Source organism: Melozone crissalis, unplaced genomic scaffold (genome assembly GCF_028551555.1).
Source record: "Melozone crissalis strain CALT ecotype California unplaced genomic scaffold, PUWL_Pcris_2 ptg000039l_1, whole genome shotgun sequence".
Taxonomy (NCBI): Eukaryota; Metazoa; Chordata; class Aves; order Passeriformes; family Passerellidae; genus Melozone; species Melozone crissalis.
In genome coordinates, this window is record NW_026535817.1 from 5458651 (window position 1) to 5470746 (window position 12096).

The 12096-nt window shown below is 36.6% G+C and overlaps 1 protein-coding gene across 2 annotated transcripts in view; it reads left to right on the forward strand.

Annotated features, from left to right (window-relative positions):
• SCLT1 (sodium channel and clathrin linker 1) overlaps positions 1-12096 on the forward strand; it is a 32489-nt gene that overhangs the window by 880 nt on the left and 19513 nt on the right. For both annotated transcript variants that reach the window (XM_054283802.1, XM_054283800.1), the window contains exons 2-9: positions 3493-3560; positions 4203-4255; positions 5076-5145; positions 5953-6008; positions 6377-6509; positions 7579-7701; positions 9917-9961; positions 11256-11326. In XM_054283802.1, the coding sequence (XP_054139777.1) occupies positions 3507-3560; positions 4203-4255; positions 5076-5145; positions 5953-6008; positions 6377-6509; positions 7579-7701; positions 9917-9961; positions 11256-11326 (605 nt within the window). In that variant the 5' untranslated portion in view covers positions 3493-3506. The remainder of the gene's footprint in view (positions 1-3492; positions 3561-4202; positions 4256-5075; positions 5146-5952; positions 6009-6376; positions 6510-7578; positions 7702-9916; positions 9962-11255; positions 11327-12096) is intronic.

Sequence of the window (12096 nt, forward strand, 5' to 3'; positions counted from 1 at the left end):
ATGCATTTTTCACAGTAATGAAACCACAGTGTGAAAAATTCATGTTTTATGATTGGCTTTTTGCAAATATTAAAATGAATATTAAGTGTTGTGTTAGAAAGTTATGCTGTATTAATTTTTTTAAGTAATGGTTTCGGTTATAACATAATGTTAAAATAGAAACTATGTGTGAGGATTTTTTTTAAGAAAGGATTGAGGCACTTGCACCGAGATAGCAGCCAGAGGACACCTAAATCTTTCAGAGAAAATTTATCTATTGCTCCATTATCAGAAGAAACAAACTTCTTCCTGCCTTGCTCAGCTCTGAAGACACTCTCAGGATTAAGAGGAAGAAAGTGACACTGCCCAGACAGAATTCTGTGTTTGAACAGAATTTATGTATCGTGGATGAGGTGTATAAATATGTTTTATAAACAACAGGTTATTGTTTTTAAGGGTTAATCCTCTGTTAATGTGTGCCCTTTTTCAGGCTTACCTTGCCCAGAAAAAGGTACTCAGACCATCTGTACCTCTTTGTTCTTATTGTCCTAATCACAATTGTCCAAATTATTATCACTCTAATTATATTGCTATTTTTATAACCATTTTATTATTATTAAACTTCTAAAGTTTTAAAAACAAGTGATTGGCATTTCCTACACTTTAGAAAGCTCTCTTGCTGATTATTCATGAAATTTGCTTTACAGATTAAAATTGGTATTTTTAATTATGAGTTACTTGATGGATTTAATATGACTTAATCAGAGTACACCTGAGTTACCAACAAAATAACCAAACAAATTTGCATCTGCTGAGTTTATATTCCTGGGAGTTGGAGATGAGGTAGGTGCTTTGTCCCAAGGAATGTCCCTGTCCCCAGTGAGTGCTGCAGGAAAACTTGCAGCGCAGCAGCAGCGGATCACAGTGCATGCAGCGTGGCAGCTCCATCACTCAGACCTCAGAATTTCACTGGGTACCAAGCTCCACGTGCTGGCAAAGGTGAAAAGCCAACTGTTGATTCCAAGGACAGCAGAAAAGCTTCTGTCTGAGATAACACAGTCATCCTGGTTCAAAAATCCATATCTTTCTTGGCCTTTGCAAGAGTCCTTATTATCCTGTAGCATGAAAAAATTATACTTTTTCAAATATTAGAAAGCTGCTGTTGTCATTATATTACAAGGGTTCCATACCAGCACAGTTCCATACCTCCTTGATGTTCCTCACAGGCAGCCCCTCCAAGCACTGACTGTTCCTGATCCTTGCAGCAGCTGTCTGGCTCCAGACCCCACCAACCCACTCTTTTATACCACTGCTCTTACTGGCTGCAGGTGTGGCCTGTTAACATCAGGCCTGCTCCTAATCTTTAGTAATTGCTCCAGCTGCAACTCTTTGGGGGATAAGATTACATTCTATACCACCTTCATTTACCCACACTGTATCCCCCTACAATTCCCTCTTTTTCTTTTAATTACAGAGTTGCAGCATTTCTAGAAGTGCATATTCAAATGAATTAACATTATGACATATTCATATATTTCATTCAGAACCAATAATTACACAAATGTTCAGACAACATATTACAGTACAAATATATATTTCTGAGTGTTGGTTCAGTTTTGCAGCTTTTCTCAGTTTACAAAGTACTTTTCTTCAAAATCTTTTATACTCCTATTTAACAAACACTAATAGCTGTAATTGATATATTTTCCCAGTAGTTTAGTAGTCAAGTCCTTTTCCTCAAATTCACGGGGTCATATGGTCAAATCCTGTTTCCCCAAATCCACAGGACTATCCCACATCCACAGGGTCATATAGTCAAGTCCTTTTTCCTGAATCATGTTGGGGCCACCATTTGTTGTCATTATATTGCAGGAGTTCTATTATCAGTACATTGCAGAAGTTCCATACCACCAGAGTTCCATACTTCCTCAATGTTTCTCATAGGCAGTTCCTCTGAGCACTGACTGTTCCTGGTCCTTGCAGCAGCCATCTGACTCCAGATCCCACCAATCCACTCTTTTACACCACTGCTCTTACTGGCTGCAGGTGTGGCCTGTTAACATCAGGCCTGCTCCTCATCTTTAGTAATTGCTCCAGCTGCAACTCCTTAAGGGGTAAGATTCCATTCTACACTTAATTTATTTACTTATATTCTATGCCCCTACATGTTGCCTTTTCATATATATTTCTTTTGGCTGTAGCTTATTTTGTAAGTCCTTGGAATCTAAGCAGAACTCAGACTAAATTCACTGTGAAATCACAGAATGCTGAGGTTGGAAGAGAGCTCTAAGATCATTGAGTCCAACCCATGCCCTAACACCTCAGCCAGACTATAGCACCAAGTGCCATGTCCAGTCTGTTTTTAAACACATCCAGAGATTCTACCACCTCCCTGGGAAGAGCATTCCAGTACTTTATTATTCTTTAATAAAAATTAAATTATTCATTAAAATTTTTCCCTTTCCTATCAAAGAGTTTAATTTATTTTTTTAAAATATATTTATACATTTTCACAGGACAAGATTTGAAGTTGCCTTCAATGCCAGCTGAGCCCCCAAGTTATTTTAGGCCTACTCTGAGCCTGATGCATGGATTAATGTTTCTCTTTCTTCACAAATGTAAAATCAAAGTTGTAAAACACTGAATGTGTGTAATGCATCTGAAATGAGATTCTCTAACCAGTATTCCACTTAATGTTGTAGAGTATTTGTCATGTTAAATATGTTGCTGTAAAGAAGGTTGAATTTCACCTGAATTCTTTTTGAAATATTAATAGCCAGACCTACAAATAATACTCCATTCCATTCCATTCCATTCCATTCCATTCCATTCCATTCCATTCCATACTTTTGTGGTACATGCTGAACTTTTTTCAGAATGTATTTAATGCTTTACTGTTGGAAGTGAATTTCTAGAAGTGTTTAGAATCTGTCCCTTTTTGCACCTGTAGCTTGCAAGGGCAGCAACTTTCCCCTTGTCTTTCCTGTCATTCCTTTGCTGTATCTCCTTTCTATGCCCACTGTTTTTTTCCTATATCCTCCTTTAGAAGTTTAGAATTAGTAAAAGAACCATGGGATGTGTAGCAAGAAAAATAGGCAAGAAGTTGTTTAAATCAAAATACAGCCATTGCATTCCCAATGTGTTTTTCCTTCTTTGTTACCCATTCCAGTTACAAAAGTGTTACTCAGATTCTTACAAAACAGAGCAAAAAATAATTCTTAAAGAAAACTGAATATAACAGGAATGGAATTTATTATTATTATTATTATTATTATTATTATTATTATTATTATTATTACTATTATAATATTTGGTATTGTTATTACAGTTCCTGTAGGTTTTTTTAAAGTATTTTTTTAAACAGTTGTGCTAAATAGAAGAATTTTAGAAACTTTTTTTTTTTTTTTTGCCCTTGAAACATTATATTGTTAAACATATTTCTGACTGCCAGTCCCATTTATTTAGATTGAGGCCTGTGTTATAGCCATGATTCTCAAATGTGGTGTTTTTCAGATCAGAGGCTAAAAATGGCACTTGGACACTGTGAAACCAGTGAGGTTCTGAGAATTACTGCTGAGCAGGTATGTGAACTCAGGCAAGGGAGGAGTAAAATTTTTTTTTATTATGTTTTGTGATAAATAACTTTCCAAATATGGAGCACAACTCGCTTCAGGGTTGCTTGGCCCTGTTTTGGGTCCTTCATACAACAGAGCAACAGCAGAAAAAACTGCCCTAACAATGGATTGTGGTATTTTTGGTGCATTTCTGAGAGTTTTATCCCTGAAAGAGCACTTGATTTGTAATTCTGTACACTACTTCACTTTTCTAAGAGATTGGCCTCATGTTGAGGTAGCTTTTTGTGCTGGGTACCCTAAGCCTGTCTGAAAGCTTGTGCAGAAGCTCTGGCTTCAGTGCTTTCCTGATGCTGAGATGCATGGAAATGAACCAAGCTCTTACACAAACTCATGATTGTTCTTTTAAAATTGAGTTGATTTTCCCTCAGGTGTAATTATGCTTGAAATCAAAGCATGTCCAGGAAAAAAATATAATTATTTTTTCATATTGGGACAGCAATCAAGGGTTTTTGAACATAAACCTGAAAGTAATTCTGTGGCATATTGTGTACAAATTACAGTACAGACAGTTTTGGGTTTCATATTAAAGTTTAAGAACACATACATTTATGTGCAATTACTAATAATTAAATTATTACTCCATTACAGGAGCATGCCCTTGGTGGTGATGGCACATCAGGATCCAGGATGATGGACCAAAGGTAACTGATTCCAAGTGATAAGTGGGAATGCTGCAGTGGAGTTGAAGGAAATTGCCATGTGTTCACAGGAGTGTAAACATCCAGGTGAACTAGCTCCTGTATACATGTGTCTGTAGAGCTGTTACTGTAAAAGTTCTTTTTAGGTGGTATTGTGTTTATTCAGTAAATTAAATTACTGGCTTTACTGCCACAAGCTGTAAAATAAAGGATGAGAGATGAATGAAGGGATTTCTAGTCCAAGTTTTGAGAGAATAAACAAAAGTTCTGGTAAGACTGCACAGATCTAGGCACCACAGGTAACTGCTGTCTGTTGAGATTGGGGGATGTTTTTAAAAATGGTTTTTTGGCACTCTTCAACTAACAGTTGTCTATCAGGAAATGGTTTCATGATCACTGTAATTTCCTCTTACAAAAATAACCTAGCTTTTCTTCTTAGCTTTTAATATAGAATTTTCAGAGAACTGCTAGCAGTTATGAAAATATTAGGAGGGAGAATGTATAGAAGTAGATCTACAGTGTTCTGCATTTTAGTCTAGTCTTTTAATATTTGGGATTCTGTTTGACTCAATGAAATATTAATATTGTATTAATGGTCATTTATAATATCCCATTATATGTTCTATTTCTGCTGTCTAGAACCCTTGCTGTTAATAATCATTATTTAAAAGTAGTGAATAAATTTGTTCATTTGATTCTGAAACTCAAGAAAACTGACTGCTCTGTTCTGGCCTCTAGATTAAAAATTCTTTAAAACTAGTTAATTATCAGAGCAGTTCAGCATTTCCAAAACTTATTCTGATCATATTTTTCAACTTCTTAGCTTGTCAGCTCTCATCACAGAGTATGGAAAACAGGTGGAGGAAATGAGAGAGCAGCTGCAGCTTTATCAGGTATGGGCATTCCCTACATTTCAGACTGGAAGTTTCTCCTTTTAGTGAATATGTGGGCACTACTTTTTGTCATGCTTCACAAAGCTGCTGGACTGCAGGCTGCCTCAAGGGGATGAATGGAGAGCTTCTGTGAAAGGTTGGGAGATTGTCCAAATTGCAACAGTGTCATCCTGGAGGTTGAGGTGGGATCCATCTTCCTTTCACATGACTGAAAATATAAGCGGTATTGAAACTTATGGTACACAGAAAGCAATTTTTGCTTGTGATCTTCATGCAGAAGTTCCACACTGCTTTTGGTTTATTGCATTTAATTGGTTTGATCTGTACATCATGAGGATTTTGCAAATAGTCTTGCAGCTTGATCAGTTTCAGGAGGCAACAGGAGCACTATGGCTTCCTTGCACTAGTAAACAAAACAGCCAGTTTGGTCCATATAACTCGAGTTTCTCCTCAGTGAATTGCTAAACTTTCATCAAATGCTTGCAGCATAAAAGATGAGTTATCCACTCTACCCCTAAAAACTTGAGTTAATTAAAAATCAATCTGTAAGAGCCGTAAGACTTTCAAAAGGTTAAGTTTAATGTCTGTAATAACTAATAAATTCTGAGGTGTAACAGGACTTGGCAGCCATGAAATTCAAGTGGCATCCTGTGACTTGCCTTAAAAAGCAATTGACTTTCATTTCCTGTATTGTGCTGGATTAAATTGTCCATCTTTTACAATGTCAGTCAGAAATACAGAATTGACAGTGTTACCAGAGTTTGTGTTACTTAAAAGACTGCTAACTCTTGAATGTCTTTGTATCAGGCACAAATGGGTGGGATGAAGAAAAAATTGGAAGAAGTTACCAAGGAAAATGAAAGGTAAATAATTGCACTGCCGTGTTGCTGCTGCCATTTTTCATGATTTCTAAACATTAAAAGTTTTTTTTTCCTAGCACCTCGATATCTTTGAAATCTTCTACTTAGTAAATTCAGGAGCCTAACATTAGAGTTTTGAAGTGCTAATACAGATTACAGCACCAGGTAGAGGAGATGTTACCATGTCACTAAAAGACCTAGATGTGACATTATCTCAAACTGTCCATTTTGTTTATAGAACATAATTGAATATATTTAAATTTGACTTGGAAGGAAGCAAAATGTACAGGTGGAAGGCACAGTATATTTCAGTTCTTAAAAAAATCCATTTTAAAGAAATACCTTGCTGAACTTAGTTCTTTGAATTTCAGGCTGCATGCAGAGTTGAAAGAGCCTCTTGAGAAGCAACTGCAGGCTCTTCCTTTTGTGCATCTGGAAACTGATATTCCTGCAGATGAAGGCACAGTGAGAACCCTCCAAGAGGAGCTACGTGTGGCAAAGCAAGTGTGTGAGATGAAACATTTATATTGTTTTCTTTCTCTTGTTGTGCCTTGGCAGATTAGGGGAGGCTGTTTTGGTTTTTGATTCAGAAATCATTTGGGCAGAGTTCCTTGAGGCTGTTTTGAGCCCCTCTTGAGCTCAAAGATTGAAGAAACTTCTTTCCTAGATTCATAAAATAATTTTTAATATAAATTTGTGTCATTAATTTTACCTAGTTGACTTCATCTGTATGTCAAATTCATGATCAGCAACTCCATGAAATATTTTGTTCAATTCAAGCTTTTTGTAGCAACTTGTCATTTTAATCAAAACTATTGTAATGAGATATGAGGAGGGAAGCGTGGGATGTAGAAAATAGTATCTAAGTGTAAAAGTACAAGTGAATTTTGTTCAGTTTATTACAATATATCAATTGAATTTTGGTATTTGAATAGTGTCTATACTGCAGGCCTACCTTAAAGACCTGTGAAAGTTTGAACTCTTCAAAAAAAAGACAACTGGAAGTGTATTACAGCAACCTGATGAGGTCTCCAGGGTGAGAGAAGGATGAGAATCTTGTTTGATGATCAGAAGGCTGGATTTATTGATATATGATATAAAATACATTATAAGTATACTAACAGGAATAAGGAGAGAAGTTGCAGAGGCTGCTAAGCTAAGAATAGAATAGAAAAGAATCTAAAAACAAGAGTTCTCTGTCACTGTGTTCCAGAGAGCTTGCCCTGTGATTGGCCCTTAATTGTACACATGGAACATGAACCAATCACAGGTGCATCCTATTGCATGCCACAGCAGCTGATAATCAGTTTACATTCTCTTTCTGGGGCCTCAGCTTCCCAGAAGATGAACAAGTCCCAAAGAAAGCATTTCTATGAAAAAATGTCTGCGACAGAAGTGGAATTTCAATTTCCAAGCATCTGTTTTTCTGCACTTGAATTTAAATTTTAAAATAATATGTGCAGAGAAAAGTATAGTACTGGCATTTCTTCACAACAGAAGTTAAGACCTGTCTTCTTAGCCAATGCCAGATGAAGACAAAGGTGCTGTGATAGAATATTTTTCTGTAAATTAGGAGAGAGACCAAGCAGTGGAGCGCTGGCAGACACTGTCCCAGGAGCACGACCGGCTTCAGCAGCAGTACCAGGAGCGCCTGACCAGAACACACCTTCTCATAGCTGAGAGGAAAAAGCAGAGTGTAATTCTCATTTCTTCTTGTTCTTTTTTTCTTTTTCATGTACATATATGTGTGTACACAAAATGTGCACGTGTATGTAAATAATCCTGTGTTTGAATTGCATGGTTGGAAATCTTCAGGATGGTGGAACATCTGGAAAAGTTGCTTAAGATTTCTGAGTTCTGAGGGGAAAGTTATTGCGGGGGAAGGGTAGATATAAGTCCAATTGTGTCAGGAACCCACGTCTTAAAAAAGGAACCCACTATGCTGCGGCAAAACGTCCAGATATGGACAACATTGGAACCAGAGCAGTGAAGAGATTTTTGCTTTTATTTCCAGCACATCAGTCTCAAAACACAAAATGGAGACATGATGTTAACAGCTCACTGATCCACACCAAAATGTCTCTCCAGGGAGGGGTGATACAGAAAGACATAAAACCATCTCAGTCTAGATTTCAGCCAATCATACATAGAACAACACATATTGACAAGCATTCTATCCAATCTTATAAAACACACGTAATGGTAGTTAAAACAAAGACTGGTTCATAAGAGACAAAGAACAGAGCTCTATTCATGCTGACTTTCTAAAGATATACATTAAATAACTTTGTTGCCATCTTAAAGCTAATTCTACAGAGGCCTATTGTTATTTGTCACGTGTGCTCTACTGCTTGGGAAACTTTTCTGCTTGCTTGGGAAACTTTTCTGCTGTATCTGCAATGCTAACAAAACTTCAGTTTGAGGCCTATATTTTTTTAACTATTTTAACCATTTCCCAAAAAGCCCTCTAATTTTATAGATTCCAACATTGTGCATATATGTGTGTACACAAAATGTGCACGTGTATATAAATAATCCTGTGTTTGAATTGCACAGTCGGAAATCTTCAGGATGGTGGAACATCTGGAAAAGTTGCTTAAGATTTCTGAGTTCTGAGGGGAAAGTCTTTCTGTATCTGTTCTCCTTTGAATAGCTGGAAAAGCAGTCACCATTTCTTGCTGTTATTCATTAAAGAAGTAAACAGGTGAAAAAATTAAGTTCACTAATCTTTGTCTAATGACAGCTTGAGTTTAGCAGCCTGTTTCTGTTCTGCTGAGTCTGGGGAAGGCCTTTCAGGGAATTCTTAGAAAAGTTGTTCTGCTCTGATGAGCTCTGTAAAGATGCTAAGTGTGTGAAGAACTAATAGAAACTTTTATGTGCTTTGCTACATGTATTCCTAGGAGAGAATGTACAAATTCTTTTAATATTTCCTCTCTATTTTCAAAAGCACTTCACTTGTGGGCACAGCTACAGCTCACCTCAGAAATATTTTTTTACTGATTTTTGGTTTTTTGTGGTATTGAGTTCACCTTGGTAGTGTGATCCTTTCTGAGAAAAAGGGTAAGTGTCTGTGCAGCTGTTGTACTCTGTCAAATTTCATAATTATTTCAAGGAGTAGTGAAGAGGACTCTGATCTTTGTGTAGTTCCAAATTTCTGCTCCTGTCTCTTCTATTAATTATTTTTTGTGTCGCATTGTCAGGTACTAATAACATACACAGTAGAGTATAGAGAGCCATTGGTAGCTGTTGTAGGGCTTCCAGATTCCATTTCTTATTAGTAACTCAATTTTTGGTGCATTGTAATTCCACCTTGACAAGAACGAGGCTAAACAGCCTTTTATTCTTAAACATCTCCCAGAGAAAACAGCTCTCCAGTTAAATAAACTTTTATTTTAGGTTTAGCTTTCAATGAAGGAGCAGCAAACAGCTGTCAGAGGTAAATAGAAATAGGTAAGATCAAGTAGAATTGGAGTTGACAGAAGGCAAGGAGGAGAGGGGACATCATAAGGACTGTATGGCAAAGAACAAATTAAAATGTCCATAACAGGCATTTTTTAATTAGTGGGTGCACGTCTGTTACTTTGCTTAGCAAAAATGCTTGTAGTAGCACCACAGTCTGTAGGACTCTTTAAAAGCACTGTTCATGTGTCCCTTCATGTTTTCATAGTAAGTGCATGTGAGGTTTGGAGGGAGGCAGTTTGTGACCCAGGAAATATTAGATAGATAATTCAGTAGGAAATCTAATTTCATGGGGTATGAAGCCAATCTAGCTGAAATCTATGAAAACACACTGTATTTCCTGCTACATGTATAGGGGTTTTTTATAATGTTTTCAGGTGACAATGAAGCTTTCTAATTATTCACTTTTTCTGCCTGTAATAATGATAAGAAACTCTGAATTCTCTTTTTAGGAGCAGCTGAGTAGCATTCAGCAGCTGACTCGCCAACTGCACGTGGTGAGTAAAGCCTTCTGAACAGTGAATTAGTAATTTCTTTATTTTCCTAATAGACCCTCAAAGTACAGAACCCAAGCCAAAAGGCCTTCACACATTACCTGGTGCCACTCAAATTTGCAGACTTCACTCAGAATTATGGCTAGTGTACTTCACACATGTTTTCACAAAAGAGACATTTCTTTCAATTATGCCCTCTTGCAAATGCTCTGTCTGGCACATTTTTATCCATTCCTGTTTTGGTACTGCTGTCTTCAGTGTCTTTGTCACCTTTCTGCACATTTTGCTGAGCTCTAATAACCTTCCAGTGCTTTATCCACATCCTTACACTGTGAGACTTCTTAGTTAATAAGCTTTAGTCTAGGCCTTCCAAAATTGATAAGCAGTTTTAATAGAATCTCTCCAGTAGTTTTTTATTGAAAAATTGAGGTGAAAGAAGGGGTGAGGTTTTTGACTGGGAAGTTTGTTTTTGATTCCTGTATGATTTTTTTTTTGAGTGTTTGTTTTGAATACTGGCAAAAAGACTCCTAACCTACTCTAACAGTCTAATCTTGTTTTTATCACTGAAATCTTTTTTTCTCACATCAGAGAAAAGAGTTAAGACAATATTTAAGGTAAAGATAATCCATTTGTTTGCATTGTCCCAAAAACATTTGGCACCATCTGCTACCAAAGGCATAAAGATGTCATGGGATAAAGCATGAAGCCCTTTTTTTGAACTAACAAACTGAAAAATAGGAAGTGAGGAGACATGTTAGTTAGTGACATTTTTTATTGTGGTAAAACAGCTGTGTTTCCTAGATGTGCTCAGGTTGGAATTGTTCAGCATATTTATTCATGCTCTGGAAATGAGATTCAGTATTGAGGCAAGAGTGTTCACTGCTGATGTTAAAATACTTAGGGTAGTCAAAACTGAAGTAAACTGCAGAAATTTGCAGAAAGATCTCATTGATTATCTGAGTTCATTTCATCTGATATTTTGTTGTTTTTAGTGAAACCAAAATAATAGATGTGGGCAAGATGAGGTTTTTACTTTAAGTACTCTGTGGTGGTCTTGAAATGAAGTGTTAGCACTCAGATATTTTAGAAGTAGCAAGTGCCTGAAAACAATTCTTAGCAACAGTCAAAAAAGCAAGAAGAACATTAGCAGTTAATAGGTGAGAGGGGAGAAAAGGAGAATATTGTGCATTTTGAGTGCTGCCTGCCACTGTGGCCATCTTTACTATATCAGTGTAAGGCATGTGTAACATTTTCAATGCTACAGTGAACATATTACAAATCTCTCTTTATTTTGCAGACCAATCAGCAGTTTCTGAAAACTGTGACAGAACAAGATGTGGAACTAGAGCAGCTACAAAAACAGCTGAGGTATAAAGCAGGCAGATTAAAAAAATAATAAACATCTTTTCTGGAGCTTTTCCTGACCTGCTGCTGTGCCATGTGCCTTGTTTGTAGTGCAAGCTAATTTCACCCTCACAGTTAAAATGGCTTCAGTAGCTGTTTCTGAAGTTTGCCAGACATCATTAGTGTTATATATGGTAACATATTTCCAGTTAGTGTTGTTTGGTCCAGCTTTTCCCTGAAACAGTCAACATTTGACCTTTGATTTAAAAGAAAAATTGTCAGTATCACATCACAGCTAATTCTGAAGAAAGGCTTTCATTAGAATACAGTTTGCTCAAAAGCCAGTTATGTGGTTGCTCATTACAGTTCTGAAATTTGTATGTTCAAACAAGCCTCCAAGTTTTAACTTTTTTAATAAAATTTGCTTTCACTTCTTATCAATAAAGAGCTCTAAACCTTAGGTTCTGTGGAAGTTAAAGGTAAAAGAAGTGTTAATTACATTCCTGAAGTATATCAAGAGAAAGGAGAAATAATATCTGTGACAAAATTTCATAATTACTTGTGTTTACAGCTCAAGTCTATTCAATGCCAGTTTACTGTGTCTCTTCTCTCTTTCAGCTGGTGATGGTTGATGTCAAATTAAAATTTTGTTTCATTCAACAGTGGATTTATGAACTGAGAGTAAAATAAGCAATTCAGTCATTATCCATCTCTAGTTACAGACACTGATACATGCTCACCTTCCTCTCAGATCAGCCTAAAGTCCATGCACCCCTAAAAACAGTTTTTTACTC